We start from the raw sequence: 17,546 nt of genomic DNA on the forward strand, positions 1-17,546 counted from the left end.
ATAAAATTCAATGCAACGGAAAGTATACATTAGTTACAATGAACCAAGTGTAGCTACATGTATCTACATAGAAAAAGTTTCAAAAACATGATGTTACGTGTAAAAAGCAAGTTCAAGAAAAATACATGCAATATGATAATTTATTATAAAGTTGAATATGAAACAATATATTATTCATGGGTATGTACAAATATACAGCAGTCATTAAAATGATAAATCCCACACTCAGGATAGTAATACCTCTGGTAAGGAAAGAGAAAGGGGGGGTCAATACCTATAACATTTTATTTCATAAGCTTGGTGGTGGATAATGAGTGTTTACTATCCTTTTTTGGTATGCTTTTCTTATACTTAGAATATTTAATAATTTAAAAAATTGTTGAGAGTGAGTAGCAAAGGCTGAACTGCAGCCCATGAGGAGCCATTCCAAGCTTATCAAAGGCAGCACTAAATCTAAGGCTCAAGTCCCCACACTGGAGGCCAAGAGGCTAGGAGATGATGGACAGGCCTGATGTTGACCAATAGTGGTGTTTTTTTTGGTTAGGCCACAGAAAATTTGTTGGTTGTGGCTATCTAGCTTTTTCTTTTTTTTTTTTTTTTTTGCGGTATGCAGGCCTCTCACTGTTGTGGCCTTTCCCGTTGCGGAGCACAGGCTCCGGACGCGCAGGCTCAGTGGCCATGGCTCATGGGCCCAGCCACTCTGCGGCATAGTGGGATCTTCCCGGACCGGGGCACGAACCCATGTCCCCTGCATCGGCAGGTGGACTCTCAACCACTGCGCCACCAGGGAAGCCCGTGGCTATCTAGCTTTGAATATGAGAACTCTACCATCGTTTGACTCCACTATTTCTGAAGTTTGCCTTGCTGGCTTCATCCAGAGAAGAATGTTTCTGGATGCTGCTCTGTCAGATTTTATCCGTTATATATGTATGTGCCACATGAAGCATAGTAGGTGAGGAAGGGAAGTAACATTTCCTGAGTATCTATGCTGTGCCAGGGTTTCTGCTAGGCTCTTTCCACATATTAGTTCATGAAGTTTCTCAACAACACCATATGATGTTTGTCATCTTCATTATACATTTGAAAAAACAGATTCATAGAAGTGAAGAACATGCACATGCTGGTGGAGCCCAGATTAGAACCCAGGCTGGTCCTGGTACAAAGTCTGTGCTGTCTCTACTACATCTGTGGCATTCAAACTTGGTATAGGACAATGTACTGGACACAAAGACACAGAAGATGTGTGTGTGTATATGTATATATATAATTTTTTTTTCCTGGGGCATAAACTGTACTCCAAAATTTGAGAAAGGACTCCACATGATTTTCATAAAAAATCAAGCATTGGTGTATTATAGAATAGAATACAAATGCACATGCATTTGTTTTGTATTACTCAGTAATTAAAAAAAATTTATTAGAGTATAATTGCTTTACAGTGTTAGTTTCTACTGTACAGCAAAGTGAATCAGCTACACGTATACATATATCCCCTCTTTTTTGGATTTCCTTCCCATTTAGGTCACTACAGAGCATTGAGTAGAGTTCCCTGTGCTATACAGTAGGCTCTCATTAGTTATCTATTTTATAAATAGTATCAATAGTGTATATATGTCAATTCCAATCTCCCACTTCATCCCACCTACCTTTTTCCCCCTTGGTATCCTTACCTTTGTTCTCTACGTCTGTGTCTCTATTTCTGCTTTGTAAATAAGATCGTCATTTTTAAGATGAAAGGATGTTGAAGAAATTTCTTGCTTTTGATGAGCCACTTCAAACCCTACCCTAGGACCCCAGGGCTATGCCCCAGGGTACTTTCTTCTACTAACAGGGCTCCTCCAGAGGGAGAGTGTGAGAAATACTGGACCACTCTACTCTCACACATCTCAGTCTGTTCCCAGACCCACTGAATTGTTTCAAGGTGGGTTCTTTTTACCATCATTGAAATGCAATATGAGAAGCCCTTAGACAAACTTCCTCTAGATTGCCTGTGTGCTCCTGTCTGGAGGAAGTCTTGCTAGAACCATTAGGCAAAGGAAACAATAACTTTTTACCTGACTTCATGCTAAAGCAGTCTTTTCTACCCATGCTCCTCTATACAGGGATAGACAGGCCAACGGTTAAAAACTTCAGAGAAGGGTGTGACGCACGGAGAGCTGGGGACTCACTCTGAATTATTCTTGGCTATGCTGTGATGATTTGAGTGGGGTGTGTCCAGGAGGAGTGAGGGTGATTCCTCAGCTCTTTGTGAAGACCCTAACAACCACAAGTGTAACGACACCATTTACTATGTGCCTGGCATTGTTAATCCTTCCAACAGTTCTACGAAGTAGGGCTGATCATTATTATTTATTTTACAGATGAAGAAACAGAGGCACAGAGAGGTAAGGACTTTTCCCATGCACTCAGACCCCATGATATTCTCTCTCTATCAACAGGACAAGAGAATAAAAAAAATGCTCCCCTCCATTTCTCCTAATTATGCCATCAAATCTTCTTGTACCTGAATGAATAGTACTTTAAAATGGAATGAATCCAGAGGCTTTCAAGCACAAAGTATCTGAAGACTCTTTTTCTCTCTTGTTATTTTTAAATTTAGAAAAAGCTTTTAGAACTATGTCTCTTGGTAATGACAGCCTGTATTCATTCTTCTCCAGGAATTAAGTGATGTATTCAAAATATGTCATTTTCCCCTGTGATACTGATGGCAAAACCACACTCTTCAAACCAAACCAAAGGCTGACTGAGAGGGATAGAGAAGTGTGGTCTCTTGGTTTCCACTCAGCAGTTTGAGCCAAGCGTTCTTGGCTTTTACTTCAACTCCTTAAAACCAGTAAGCAAGATGCTTAACCTCTTAACCCCATCTGCAAAATACTGATCCTACCTCTGTACCTTTTTGCGAGGAGTATTTCCAAGCTGACGTCATTAAAAGGCCACAAAGATAAAACGTGCAGAGGGCACATGCTTTCAGAGAATTGCTTTCTGGAAGAAGTTAGAGGGTTTGGGGTGGTGAGTTGTGTATGCTTAGGTTTGTTTTTAATTTAAAAGTGTATATAGTAGTAAAATTGTGGGAAACCCTATAGCACAGTGATTAAGACTGTGGACATTGGGGCCATGGTTCCCAGGCTCAAATCCAGGTTCCTTAACTTTTATGGCAAGGAGGCTTTGAGCCTTCTATGACTCAGTATCCCCATCTACATAAAACATAATAAATAATATAATTCCCATAACAACCTTACAAGGTAGGTATTATCATTTTCTCTTCTTATAGTTGAAAAAAGTATTCTAGGTTAATGGTACATAATAAACCATTAATAAAAGAGTATATATTATATATATACAAATGCATATGTATTTATGCATTTGCACATATATATAGTGGTTGCTACCATTTAATTATTCCACAGATAAGAAACAAAAGACAGCAGCATTCATACAAATACGGTGAATTGGGTAAGCTATGTAATGTAGTAGAAAAAAAATCACTGGATTTAAAAATTTTAATTTTGTGAGTTAAAAAAAATTCTACTGTCATTTGACTACTTATATGAATTTAGGCAAATAATTCAATCTCTCTGAGAATGATTTTCTTAGCAGTAACGTGAGGCCAGTGGGTTGGATAAGACATATTAATTCTTTGACCCATAATTGTTTCGTTATGCTTTGTATTTTTCATCTTGCAGTTTAGAAGAAAGGTGAAACTTTCAGTTAAAAGTAGTGATCTGGGTCTACAGTTTTTAACCTCCCCTTTTCTTTCAAAAATGCTGCAGAAACAGCTGAACAAGTATGACGGGGCAAAAGTTTTTTATTGCTGGAAAATTGGTAAGGGTGCCATACATATGCCAGACACTTGGAAGAATTACTGCAAGATGTAGAGCTGCTGAGATCAGGATGAGGGAAGGACGTACTAGCCTGGAATTCTGTGACCTGAGGAGAAAAGCCTGTGGGTGGTGGTAGGATAGGTTCTTAACACAGTGATCTAACATCTACAACTCACCATTTTCCTTTGGCATAAGCTTCCTCCTTACCTTGGATACACTACTAGATCTCTACCTTTTTCAAGAAAAAATTACACTACATATAAATTTTCCCATCTTCTTTTCCTGTGATCTTCACATTTTCAACAAAAATTTACATGATCTCTGACAGAACTCATCCCAAATCCCAGTCCTGAAAAACCTAGTTGTTCCTCTTTTGAGTCACTCTATTAAGGAAATTCTCATAAGATGGAAAGAAAGGACCAATTTAAGAAAGTTGAGAAAATTTCCCCTTTGAAGCAAACTCATATAAGAAACAGGAGAACACGTAAAACAATTCTAATTCATATTCATGATAAAGATATATCATCTCTAACACAATAACAAGGTATGCTTCCCACAAACACAAGGGAAAATTCAGGATCAGAAAAATATTCATTGGGTTGAAAGATATTATTTGCAGTTAAAAAATGCAATGGCACTAAAAACTATAAAACATTGATGAAAGAAATTAATGAAAGCATAAATAAATGGAAAGACAGCCTATGTTCATGGATCAGAAGACTTAATATTGTTGAGATGACAGTACTGCCCAAAATGATCTACAGATTCAATGCGATCTCTGTCAAAATTCCAATGACAGAAACAGAAAAACTTATTCTAAAATTCATATGGAATCTCAAGGGAATCTAAATAGCCATAACGATCTTGAAAAAGAACAAAAGTTGGGAGATTCACACTTTCTGATTTCAAAACTTGCTACAAAGCCACAGTAGTAGCATAAGGACAGATGTATAGACCAAAGGAATAGAATAGAGGGTCCAGAAATAAAACTTCACATATATGGTCAAGTGATTTTCAACAAGGGTGCCAACCATTTAATGGGGGCAAAGACAGTGTTTTCAACAAATGGTGTTGGGAAAACTGGATATCCATTTTCAATATAATGAAATTAGACCCTTATTTCAAACCATAAACAAAAATTAATTCAAGATGGATCAAGGACCTAAATGTAAGAGCTAAAACTATAAAACTCTTAGAAAAAACAAAGGGGAAAAGTTTTATGACATTGGATTTGGCAATGATTTCTTGAAATATAAAGCCAAAAGTGCAAGGCAACAGAAGGAAAAAAAATAGATAAATTGGATTCATCAAAATTAAAGAATTTTGTGCATTAAAAGCCACTATCAACAGAGTGAAAAGGTAACCCACAGAATGGGAGAAAATATTTGTAAATCATATATTTAATAAGGGATTAATACCCAGAATATGTAAAGAACACTTAGAACTTAATAACAATTTAAAAAAACAACTAAAAAATGGACAAAGGTCTTGAATAGACATTTCTCCAAAGAAAATATATGAATGTGCCAATAAGCACATGAAAAGATGCTCAACATCGCTAATCATTAGGGAAATACAAATTAAAACTACAGTGAGATACTATATCATACCCATTGGGATGGCTGTTATAAAGGAAAAAAAAAACCCAACAGATTAAATGGATTAAAAACTTGAATGTAAGACCTGAAACCATAAAACTCCTAGAAGAAAACACAGGTAGTATGCTCTTTGCCATTGGTCTTAGCAATATCTTTCTGAGCATGCATCCTCAGGCAAAGGAAACAAAAACAAAAATCAACAAATGGGACAACATCAAACTAAAAAGCTTCATATCTGATAAGGGGTTATTATCCAAAATATATAAAGAACTCATACAACTCAACAACAAAAAAAAACAAACAACCCAATTTCAAAATGGGCAGAGGACCTGAATAGACATTTTTCCAAAGAAAACATATAGATAGCTAACAGGCACATGAAGAGATGTTCAACATCACTAATTATCAGGGAACTGCAAATGAAAACCATAATGAAATATTACCTCATGCCTGTTAGAATGGCTATTATCAAAAAGGCGAGAGATAAAAAGTGTTGGAAAGGAGGCAGAGAAAAGGGAACACTCATACACTGTTGATGGGAATGTAAATCGGTGCAGCCACTAATGGAAAACAGTATGAAGTTTCCTCAAAAATTAACAAAAGAACTACCATATGATCCAGCTATTCGACTTCTGGGTATTTATCTGAAGAATATGAAAACACTAATTAGAAAAGACCTATGCACCCCTATATTCATCATAGCATTATTTATAATAGCCAAAAAATGGAAACAACCTAAGTGCCTGTCAATGGGTGAATGGACACACACACACAATGGAATACTACTCAGCCATAAAAAGATGAAATCCTGCCATTTGCAACAACATGGATGGACCTTGAGGGTATTACATTAAGTGACATAAGTCAGATGGGGAAAGACAAATACTGTATGATTTCACTCATATGTGGAATCCGAAAGGCAAACAGAAAACCAAAATAAGTGAATACACCAAACCAAACAAAAACAAACATGTAGATACAGAGAACAGAGTAGTTATCAGAGGGGAAGGTGTTGGGGGGCAGTGTGAAATGGGTAGAGGGTCAACTATGGTGATGAATAGAAACTAAATTTTTAGTGGTGAGCATGCTGTAGTGTACACAGAAGTAGAAATATATGTTGTACACATGAAACTTATATAATGTTATAAACCAATGTTACCTCAATTAAAAAAAACAGAAAATCATAAGTATCAATAAGGATGTGGAGAAGTTGGAATCCCTATGCATTGTTGGTAGGACTGTAAAATGGTGCAGCCACTGTGGAAAACTGTATGATGGTTCCTCAAAAAATTAAACACAGAATTACTATATAATCCATCAGTTCCACTTCTAGTGTATGCCCCAAAGAATTGAAACCAGGGATTGAACAGATATTTACACGCTAATGTTCATAGCAGCATTATTCACAACAGCCAAAAGATGGAAACAACTCAACCATCCATTGACAGATAAATGGGTAAGCAAAATGCAGTACATACATACAATGGAATATTATTCTGGCCTTAAAAATGAATGAAATTCTGATACATGCTACAACATGGATGGACCTTGAAGACATGTTAAGTGAAATAAGCCAGACAAAAGGACAAAAATTATACGATTCCACTTATATGAAGTACCTAGAACAGGCAAAATGATAGAGATAGATGGTAGAATAGAGGTTGCCAGGGACAGGGAGAGTTTCAGTTTGGGATGATGAAAAAGTCCTGGAGATGGATAGTGGTGATGGTTGCACAACTTACTGCCACCACATTGTATGCTTAAAAATGGTTAAAGTGTTAAGCTTTATGGTATGTATATTTTACCACAATAAGAAAAAATGCAATGGAAACAGTGAACAGTAAGGCGAATGTTGCAAAAACAAAAAATCAACTTAAATTGGTGAATGACTGAACCAGAATGAAACATTCTCCAAGAACTCAAAGAAAAATGGTAGACATTAAAAAATTGTACTTATAATAGAGTATAAAAGAGATTTTGGGTAGATTCAAGAACCCAATGAACAGACAGAAGAAAAGTAATAATAAAAGAAATAATAGAAAAAAAATTCCTAAGCCAAAGAAGTTTATTAACTTGTCAGATGGAATGGCTCAAGTCCTATACAAAGTATTATACAAAATTAATGGATGGCCTTGGGCCAAAATATACTCTCTTGACTCTTTTTTTAAATTCCAAAGACAAAGAAAAAATTTTTTTACAGGCATTCAAGAGGGGAAAACAAAGGAGAAATGTACTAAATTGGAATCTCTCCTTTTCCTATATGCGATATAGAACAGAATGCATGCAAGTTGACATTGTATCACTGTTTCTAGTAAATTTAGGGGAAAAGAGAGTCAGGATATAAGAACTTTATAATTAAAGTTCAGTTAAAATATTTACCTGAAGGTGAATAACAACAATTCTCAAATAAGTTGGACTTAGAAAGCTTAATATTCGCATACCCCTCAGAAAAATTTTACCTGAAAAAAGACTCAGCTAACTGAGAAATTTTAAAAATAAAAATAAAAAAACTTCAAATACTGGAAAGGAAATATGTGTATGTGTGTGTATGTGTATACACTTATGAAACATAATGCAAATATTTCTTAATAAATTGAGCAAGGAGAAAAATAAATATTATTTAATTCTCGCCATTATAAAGACAAGCATCCCTTGGGAACTGTTACTAGAATAAGAATTAAATTATACTCTTTCAAATTATACTTTTCAAATCAATGGTGGAATATTAAAATATCAAGCAAGGGTAAAAGCTAAATGGGTGGGCAAAGATATAGTAAGAAAATACAAAAAAATTTTAAGTTTATAATATTTTTGGACAAAGGACTTAAAAAGCATTAAAGATGATAAAGTTTACTTTACATTGATTAGAAATGTATTCCATAATAAAAACACATGTGAGCTAAATAATACAGTGTAAATGATAAGGCAATGTATTGAAAATTCAAACAGTCATGGTGGAAAGTTTGAAAATATCTCTCTGTCTTCACAGATCAAGTAAGCAAAAATATAAAATATTTAATAAATTTAATCAATATATTCTTATATAAAACTTTTTATTCATCAATGTATACATATTTTCTAACATCCATGAATGATAAGTAAAATTTATTCCTATGTTAGGCCACCAACAAAAATTAATAAATTTTAAAAGTAGAAATTACATAAACCATATTTTCTGAAAAAAAGCAATGACTCTAGAAATTGAGAAAAATATAAAAAACCAAAAATCATGTGGAAATTGTGAAATATTTTATAAATAATTTAATATCAAATCTAAAATTATAAATATAAATTATTTAGAAATTAACAATAATGAGAACAGTACATGTTGGGCCATATGAGATTCAATAAGGAAGAGATTTAGAGTATAATTTATATTCATAATAGCTTTTATTATTAAATGAGAAATAATAAAATATAATAAATTTCAATTCATAAAAAGAGATGAAATAAAAGATAAGCCAAAGGAAGGAATTAATAGTAAAACAATAAAGTAATGTAAAACAATTATACGAAAGAAAACTGAACAAATCTGAGAGAACCCATTGAGTAATTTGAATGGGGCAATAAGAGACAAAAATACTTTACATGAATGTTGGAAAAGGGATATAACCACAGATACAGAAGAGATTTTGAAAATTAAAAAGTTATGTTATAAAATTAAAATATCAGCACACTGGTAAATTCTACCACTTCTCAAGGTAGTAAATACGATAATAACAATAGTCATACAAGATTTTGAGATAACTGTCAAATAACTTCTTTAATAATGGTTTAGGCTTAGTTGGCTTTCCTCTGATATGTATTAAACTTTGAACAAGCTTACATTTTCTGTATTACTTTAGATATTCCATAGCACATGAAAACATTGCCAATTCATTTTTCTAAACTTGTGTAATCCTTATTGCAAGCCTGACAAAGACAGTATAAAATGAAACTCTTGAATATTCTTAATATTAAATATTAATAAGTGATATGTTTAGGTTTATATTAAATCAAATCCAGAAATATAATAAAAGAGCAAACCATGATGAATAAAATTTATTTCAGGAATTTAAGGTTAGTTTCACATCAGGAAATTTTTTGATTTGAAATTTTCACATAGACAGGGCAAAGGAAATAAAAGAAAGATATAATTATCTTTTTATGACAAAAGGGCATTTAATGAAACTAACATTTCAGATAAAAATGTTTTAATAAACTTGCAGTTGAAGAATCATTCCTTAATATAGTAGATAAAAAACTCTATGAAGTCAATATCCAATAAAGTACATAATTGTGAAACACAAGTTCCATTAAAGTTTGAAAATTTTAGCCAATATAATAAGATACCCAAGAAGACACACCATATACAAAAATAAACTCAAAATGGTTTAAAGACCTAATTAACATAACACCATTAAACTTCTAGAAGAGAACATAGGCAAAACATTCTCAGACATAAATCGTACCAATGTTTTCTATGATCAATCTCCCAAGGTAGATTAAATAAAACCAAAAATAAACAAATGGGACCTAATCAAACTTAAAAGCTTTTGCACACCGAAAGAAACCATCAACAAACTGAAAAGAAAACCTAAGGAATGGGAGAAAATATTTGCAAATGATGCTACTGACAAGGGGTTAATATGCAAAATATACCAACAGCTCATACAACTCAATATCAAAAAAAACAAGCAACCCAAGATACCTGAGAAGTTATAAAAGATATAAATATTAGAAAAGAGGACAGAAGTTATCATTAATTATAAATAATATAACCATCTTACTAAAAAACCAGTCCAAAATTAACTGGAAAAATATTAGAATTAATATAATGTTTCATTAAAATGATGGGATAAAAAATAAATCTACAAAGCAATAATTTCCCCCAAGCCAGTATTTCTTAACTGTTCGGGGGACGTAGGCCTGTTCTGTTGCAAATTACAATCTCCCTGGTTTGCAAATTTTTAAAAATAATTTTATGGAGTTTAATAAAAGCCCATGGATCCCAAATTATAGGTTAATTGCTTTATAGTGAACAATAGTTTAGAAAATACAACAGAAAAAAATTCATTCACAATGGAAGCAAAACTTTAAAATGTCTAGGAATAAACTTAGTGAACACTGTATGAGACTGAGCTGAAGAAAATATCAAAACCTCATTGGGGGATGTAAAAGAGAAGTGATATATCCTTAAATAAGAAAATCAATATAGTAACAATGTAATGCCATTTTGTTAAGGTTATTCTGTACTTTTCATACAGTTCAAGTGAAAACCCCAGGAATATTCTGGAACATTAAAAAAAATTATTTAAAATGCATGTGGTAGGGAAAAAGACCCACTAAAGACTAGCAGATTTTCACTCAGGATTAGAAGTGAGAAAAGACTTGCCTTCCAGATGTTAAAACTAATTAAAATAATGTGGTAGTAGCATAAGAACAGACAGAAATGCAGTGCATTAGAATAGAAAACCCAGCAATGGACACAAGCCTATGAAAATGTTTAACTTTTCAAATTGGTAGTAAAGGATTATCCAGTAAATGGTGTTGGAAAAACTGCCTAAACACTTGGAGAAAAAAGATGGATCTTGGCTTCATACCGTACATCGGATTAATTCTAGAAGTAATAAACTAAATGTAAGAAAAAAATTATAAAAAATACTGTAAGTAAAGGTAGTCATAAAAAGGACAATAGCAGCCCAATCACAATTATGAATACTGATGTTAAATTTCTGAATAAAATACAGAAAACAATTCAGTTCTATATAAAATAATAATATATCACAACCAAGTGTAACCAAATATGCATATGGCCCAATATTAAAATATCTTTTGTAATGCATTTCTCTGTATTAGTAGGTCAAAGGAAAAATATGACTTCAATAGATACCAAAAATGCATTTGATTAAACTGAATATCTATTCCTGTTTTCTTTTAAAGGAAGAGTTGGACTTCCTTGACATGATCTCATTTCCAAATGATGAAACATTAGAAGTATTTCTATTAAGATCAGGAAAAAGACTATCCAAGGAGTTTTTAGGGAATCATGTGCAGTAGCTAACACTAAAATAATTTATTCTATTAGTACTTAAATTAACATTATTCTTTTATTATGCTAATGAGGAAGCCTAAAAAACTTGTTACAATTTTTCAATCATTTTGCAAATTGATGAAGCTAAGAAATCTTGAAAGAGCAACATAATATGACGCAAAGCCCATGAGTTGGACTGAATCCAGAATCCATAATCAGAATACCAGTTCTGCCATTTTTATTCTTTGATCTTAGCAAGTTATCTAAGCTCTCTGAATCTCAGTGTCCTTATCTGTAGAACTGAAGTAATAGCAGGCTTGCTATAGGCTACCTCTTCTGTGGATTATAATAAAAAGTATGGAGAAAATGAAAAAAGCAAACACAATAAAACTCTGAAAAGCAAAAAATGCAGGTGGATTGGAGAGTTAAAACCTGGAGAAATAACCCATACGAGGATGAATTCCAAAGTTTTTTCTTCATTTCCCTCGTGGCTTTAATCTGAGGGTGGGCCTCAGTCACATGGCAGTAGCCTGGGATGTCTCCTAAAAGCTAAGAAAGCCACCATATTTCTGGCCCTTGGGAAAAGCGGCCCCTGTGGTTCAAAGAATGTGGAGGAAATCCCATTTCTATTTCTCTCTTATGACTCCTGGCTTTGCCCCAGGGGTGGCCTCAGTACAGAACTGCATGCAGCAATGTGGTGACCAAAACTCCAAGAGAAACCCCACTTTTCTTGCTAGAAGACTTGGAGGGCAGGGGCCTCATTGAGAAAATCAGTGTGTGGGGAATCCTGGAGAGGAGAGAGCTGGTAAAGGGGATCCCTCTACTTCTGTGTATGAAGCTGTATAACTCCCAGGATCATCTCTGAACTGCATATGTACAGGAGACACCCAAAGCAGCTTAGCAAAGACTTTGAAAACTGAACCAAAATCAAAACCACAGAAGACAAGATAGAACCTGTGATCTGAACCTAGCCAGGGTGATTGTCTACTAAAGCAAACAAACAAATCAACGTTCTCTATAGGATTTGAATACAACTCAGAGTCTCAACAGCATGATATTAAAAACTTTTAGAATATAATCTAAAATTGCTTGGGGCTTCTCTGGTGGCACAGTGGTTGAGAGTCCGCCTGACGATGCAGGGGACACGGGTTCGTGCCCCGGTCTGGGAAGATCCCACATGCCGCGGAGTGGCTGGACCCATGAGCCATGGCCACTGAGCCTGCGCTTCGCAGCGGGAGAGGCCGCAGCAGTGAGAGGCCCGCGTACCGCAAAAAATAAATAAATAAATAAAATTGCTGGACATACAGATCACCTAGAAAATGTGACCCATTCTCAGGAGAGCAGACAATTAAGATGCCAATCCTGAGCTATTGGAATTATCAGTTATAATAACTGAAGTTATTATATAATAGGAGTTATAATAACTATAATCTATGAGGTAAAGGTAACACACTTGAATTAAATGGAAAGATAGAAGTTCTCAGCAGAGCAAAAAAAAATTTTTAAAAGAACCAAGTAGATATTTTAGGACTGAAAAACACAATATCTGTAATAAGAAATTCAGTAGATGAGCTAAACAGCAGAAGGGAGATGACAGAGGAAAAGTGTCAGTTAACATGAAGACAGAACAATAGAAACGATCTGGTATAAATAAAGAAAGAAAATTGCAAAAAAAAAAAAAATTGAACAGAACTTCAGGGACATGTGGAATAACATCAAAAGGTCTAACATGTGTGTCACTGGGGTCTCAGAAGGAGAGGGAAAAATGATCAGTGCAGAAAAAATTATTTGAAAAGTAATGGCCACAGATCCACACAATTTGGTGAAAGACATAAATTTCTAGATTCAAGAAGCTCAGCAAAGCCAAAAGAGGATAAACTGAAAAAAAAAACAGAAAAAAACAAAGAAACAAACAAAAGTGTGCCAGGCACATCATAATCAAACTGCTGAGAACTAAAGATAGAGAAAAAAATCTTGACAGCAGTTAGTGAAAAATGACACTTTACATATGAAACAATAAATCAAATGACCACAAAGACCACATTAGAAATTGAAGTAATAATGGTTATATGGGAATAAATAAATGCTATGTAAAGTGCTTAGCAGATAAAAGACACAAGTGGCAGAGGTATAATTAGTCTAATTGTAATTCCTCTACTGCATCTCAACACAACATAATTATTTTCCATTCTGTTTCTTCAACCTTCCCATGTTTTCCCCTGTGTGGATCTGATCCCGAGAACTGAATGCAAATGTACTTTTGATATACCCCAAATCTTTTGCTCTTGTTGAAATGAGAGTCTCTGCTAATTCATGTCTTGTTTTTGAACGAGATTTTAAAAATTCTGTGTCTCCTCAGTTACTACATAGGTAAAATAATGCATCTTTTACTGTCTTATAGGGATATTATGAAGATCTAATGAGACAGAAAAAAATATAAAACTTCCTGTGACCAACTAAACCAGTGAAAGTCATATATTTCAGAAACAGTAGCAGGTTGGAAGTTCTGAAAGTCTAATTCTTTACACCAATTTCATAAGAAACTATTTTAGAGAGAGCTGGCTTGCCTGTGTCTTTCCACAGGCTGACAAGGTTGGGGATGGGTCAGTGAACCATGGTCATGCTTTGCCAGCTGACCCACAGATTAGGTCAAGCAGTCAACACATGAAACTCATTCAGCCTTATACATACGTACATACATATATATATATATATATATACACACACACACACATATATATATATATATATACACATTCTTTACATATTCTTTTCCATTATGGTTTATCACAGGATATTGAACATAGTTCCCTGTGTTATACAGTAGGACCTTGTTGCTTATCCATTCTATATATCATAGTTTGCATCTGCTCCTCCCAAATCATTCAGCCTTTAGCAAGGTATTTCTGGCTGTTGTTTGATGCATACTCATCCCTTAATTATTAAATGCTGCTTCCAGCAAAGTAGAGATTCCAATCCCAGTCTTCTCCTTGGCATGGGATACTAGGAGTAGTGAAGTTAAGGTATAAAAAACTAGATTCAAAGTAGGATTCAGATGACTAATTTGAACTAGCATAACCAAAATGGGTCTGAAAGACTCGATGTTCTACTAGTGTTTATAAATCTGTGACTTCCCTCCACCTCTCCAACTTCCCAGAGGCTGTGAGCAGTAGCACACAAAATATCCACAGGGGATGTGTGAACTTGGTCTCTTGCCAAACTCTTAGGTGCAGAGCGAGTGGAATCAGCATGAAGCAGCACTAGGCAGCCTTGGGTTGTAGGAGGATGTGAAGAATGGGTGACAGAGGAGTTTTCTCTGAAGAAAAGACATCTCTGCAAATGTATGACTCAGGTATTATCATATATAAAGACTGAGAGAGATTAGGAGTCCTGCATGTAGTCCATAGGCTAGAGACACTGTGTCAGAGCTTCTTAAAATCCTTGACCCTATAGGAGAGGGGTGAGGACATTGTTAACTGCTCAGAGAGAAAGGATGGAAAGGATGATTCAAGATATTAAAAATAGCCAGACTTCCTCTGTCTGACTCTCAAAGAGAACCACGGTAGAAGGACGTTGAGACTCGATCAAGAGTGAAAAGACTTAGATATAGCTGTCGTTATTGCCTGTTTCATAGAGATCCTTATGAGGATAATTATGAGAAAATTATGCCAATAAATATTACAGGAATTATGACACACAGTTGGATGGGCCATAAACCTTATTCTTGTACAAATTTTTCTTGCTCTTAATTTTAGGATCATTATGAAGCAGCTTGGAAAAGATTGTGTACCAATATTTTGATAACCTGTATTATAAGTTCTTGATGTCTTTTTTCTTGCATCTCTTTTCTACCTTAATGCAGGTAACTTATAAGGAATCTATGTAGCTTGCATTTGAATGACTTGAATATACTTTAGTTCCACTTTGATTTGACACAAAGAAGCACTAATAGGTCTCAGGTATTGCCTGTTTTATGAGCCTGAAGTCCACTGTAAGAAGAAACCCAATATCAAGAATTTGAAACAAATTAACTTGTGTGGAAGGAATGTAAAGAAAACGTTGGGTGGCTTGGCCAGAGCATTGTTAGAACAGCGTGTTGAATTGTAGAAAAAAATTTTGATGTTCTGTTTCAATTTTCAGTAGCAGATAAATGTGTGTATAGAGGATCTTAAAAAAACATCCTTGGCCAATACTGAAGGGAAGTCACACAGGCTTCTTGGGCTTCATGAGTCTCTGTTTAACAGCAGGTGGAGTGGATAGAATGTGCAGCCTGCATCTAGAGTGGATGCTGCTTGGTATCCTTAGGAACATGACAAGGCCTCAGTTTCTCCTTCCATTAATAAGGAATAAGAAACCCTTGTTTTTCAAATGGGGTTTCAGTGCATGTCAAATGGCATGCATGCATATAATAGATACTGCTGAAGGAGTAACAGGGTTTGAAAACTTCCGTACGGTACAGAGTGCTCTTTTTGTTACAGATGGGGAACAAAGACATGGAAAAAATGGGGACTAGCTCAGACGTGCTGTGTGAGTGCCAATTCCAGAAAACCTTACTCCATCCTGTTAGTCCTATTCTCATTTCTAGAAGAATCACACAGAATAAAGTCTTCCTGCCCTCCCTGTACTTGCCATTCTTCCCTTCCTTTCCCCAACATGTCCACATAAGTTGGCCAATAGTCGCACGTGTGCCCCGCCCTGGGGCCTCTCTCATGGGGACCATACCACTTTTTAAAAAGTAGACAAAGCATCATTAACTCAGGAAAAGTGTCATCTCCAATATACCATCCTAGCTGTGAATAAATGACGTGTCTCTGTTACTGCTAATTTTCCTCTACAAGTGGTAAAACCCCAACTAATGTTTTTGGTAAGCTAGGTCTAACTAATCCTTTTCTGTCAACAACATTTTCCCATACCTGATTCAAATTTCTTTTAATTTTGTAGTGCCATAAACCCTCCCTTTCTATTCGCTGCCTTAGTCATTATGGATGATAGTATTTCAAGTTCTTACTTCTCTCATAGCACACTTATTATATCTCTGAACACTTAATCCACAAAATAAATCTAATTTAAATAAAAGAAAATATATTCCCTCAAGAATTTGGTTTGCTAACATTTTGCTCCAAGTTAGCAGACTGAGTCACCAATCAAAGGTAAGATCTACCTTAACGTGATTTAGTCATTTATAAAATTTCACTGACATAAGAAAATTCTATCAAAGTCATCCCAGAGTAAATTAACAGATGGGTCAATGCGCAAAGTTCAAGGCATAAGACAAAAGAGAGAACTATTCAATTAAAATCACTGCCAGGTCAAAGCTGGCAGTGGGGCACAAATATCAGAACTATTCAAGAAAAGATGGGTTTTGTAATGATGGGGTGGGAGGCATCCTTACCTGTCTTCTGTTAGCTTCATTAGGGTTGTTCCTTGAGTAGAGAAGACAATAAAGGACATTCTTAGCTGTGGACTGGAAAGGAAAAGCAATTCTATTAGGGCAGAAAGAGAGACTGTGGAATGCCATTCGCTTCCAGGCTTCCCCCCTCTTCTTCTCTTTATATTACGACTGCCAGAGCTGCCAACCTTCAACCCAAAGGGCACCTTCACAGCTGGTGTTGCAAGTAGTCAGCCAGCAGCTGACTTGAAGCTGTGGACCAAAGAGAAGACCCACTTTGTCCTCCTGGAGGCTGCTTCTGATTTGACCACCACTCAGTGAGTGTGGGTCACAAGTAAGAAAGCTAAGATTCATCACTTTCCTCTGCTCTGTCTGAAGTGTGCCCTTAGAAGACTGGTTTGCATGCTGTCTATACAAATCAGGATCCTAACAGACAACGTTTGATAGTGCCTCCACTGTAGTCTGGTGTAGCCTCTACGGACCAGGGTGTCTCAGGCCATAGCAGCTTGATGCCATTAGCCATTAAGATTATACAGTTCATTTTACTCTAAAAGTAGGATCACCATCAACTTTTAACTTCTATTTGGCTTCCCAAGGAGGTTACCCTATAAGGAAAGCATGTGCTGATGGGCCACAAGGCTATCTATTCTACTTGGTAGTTAAACTTCTCATGATTAATGAATACATCGGCATGGTCTTTATATGGCGGCACTTGGGAGCTTTGC

At 35.3% G+C, this 17,546-nt stretch overlaps 1 protein-coding gene across 1 annotated transcript in view; it reads right to left on the minus strand.

Moving 5' to 3' along the window:
* Positions 1-17,546, minus strand: part of ANTXR1 (ANTXR cell adhesion molecule 1) — a gene marked incomplete at its 3' end in the record, with an annotated part of 253,466 nt that overhangs the window by 198,611 nt on the left and 37,309 nt on the right. Inside the window, exon 3 of the mRNA XM_079720921.1 lies at positions 16,825-16,896. Coding sequence (XP_079577047.1) covers positions 16,825-16,896 — 72 coding nt within the window. The remainder of the gene's footprint in view (positions 1-16,824; positions 16,897-17,546) is intronic.

Source organism: Hyperoodon ampullatus, assembly GCF_949752795.1.
Source record: "Hyperoodon ampullatus genome assembly, chromosome: 15".
Lineage (NCBI taxonomy): Eukaryota > Metazoa > Chordata > Mammalia > Artiodactyla > Ziphiidae > Hyperoodon > Hyperoodon ampullatus.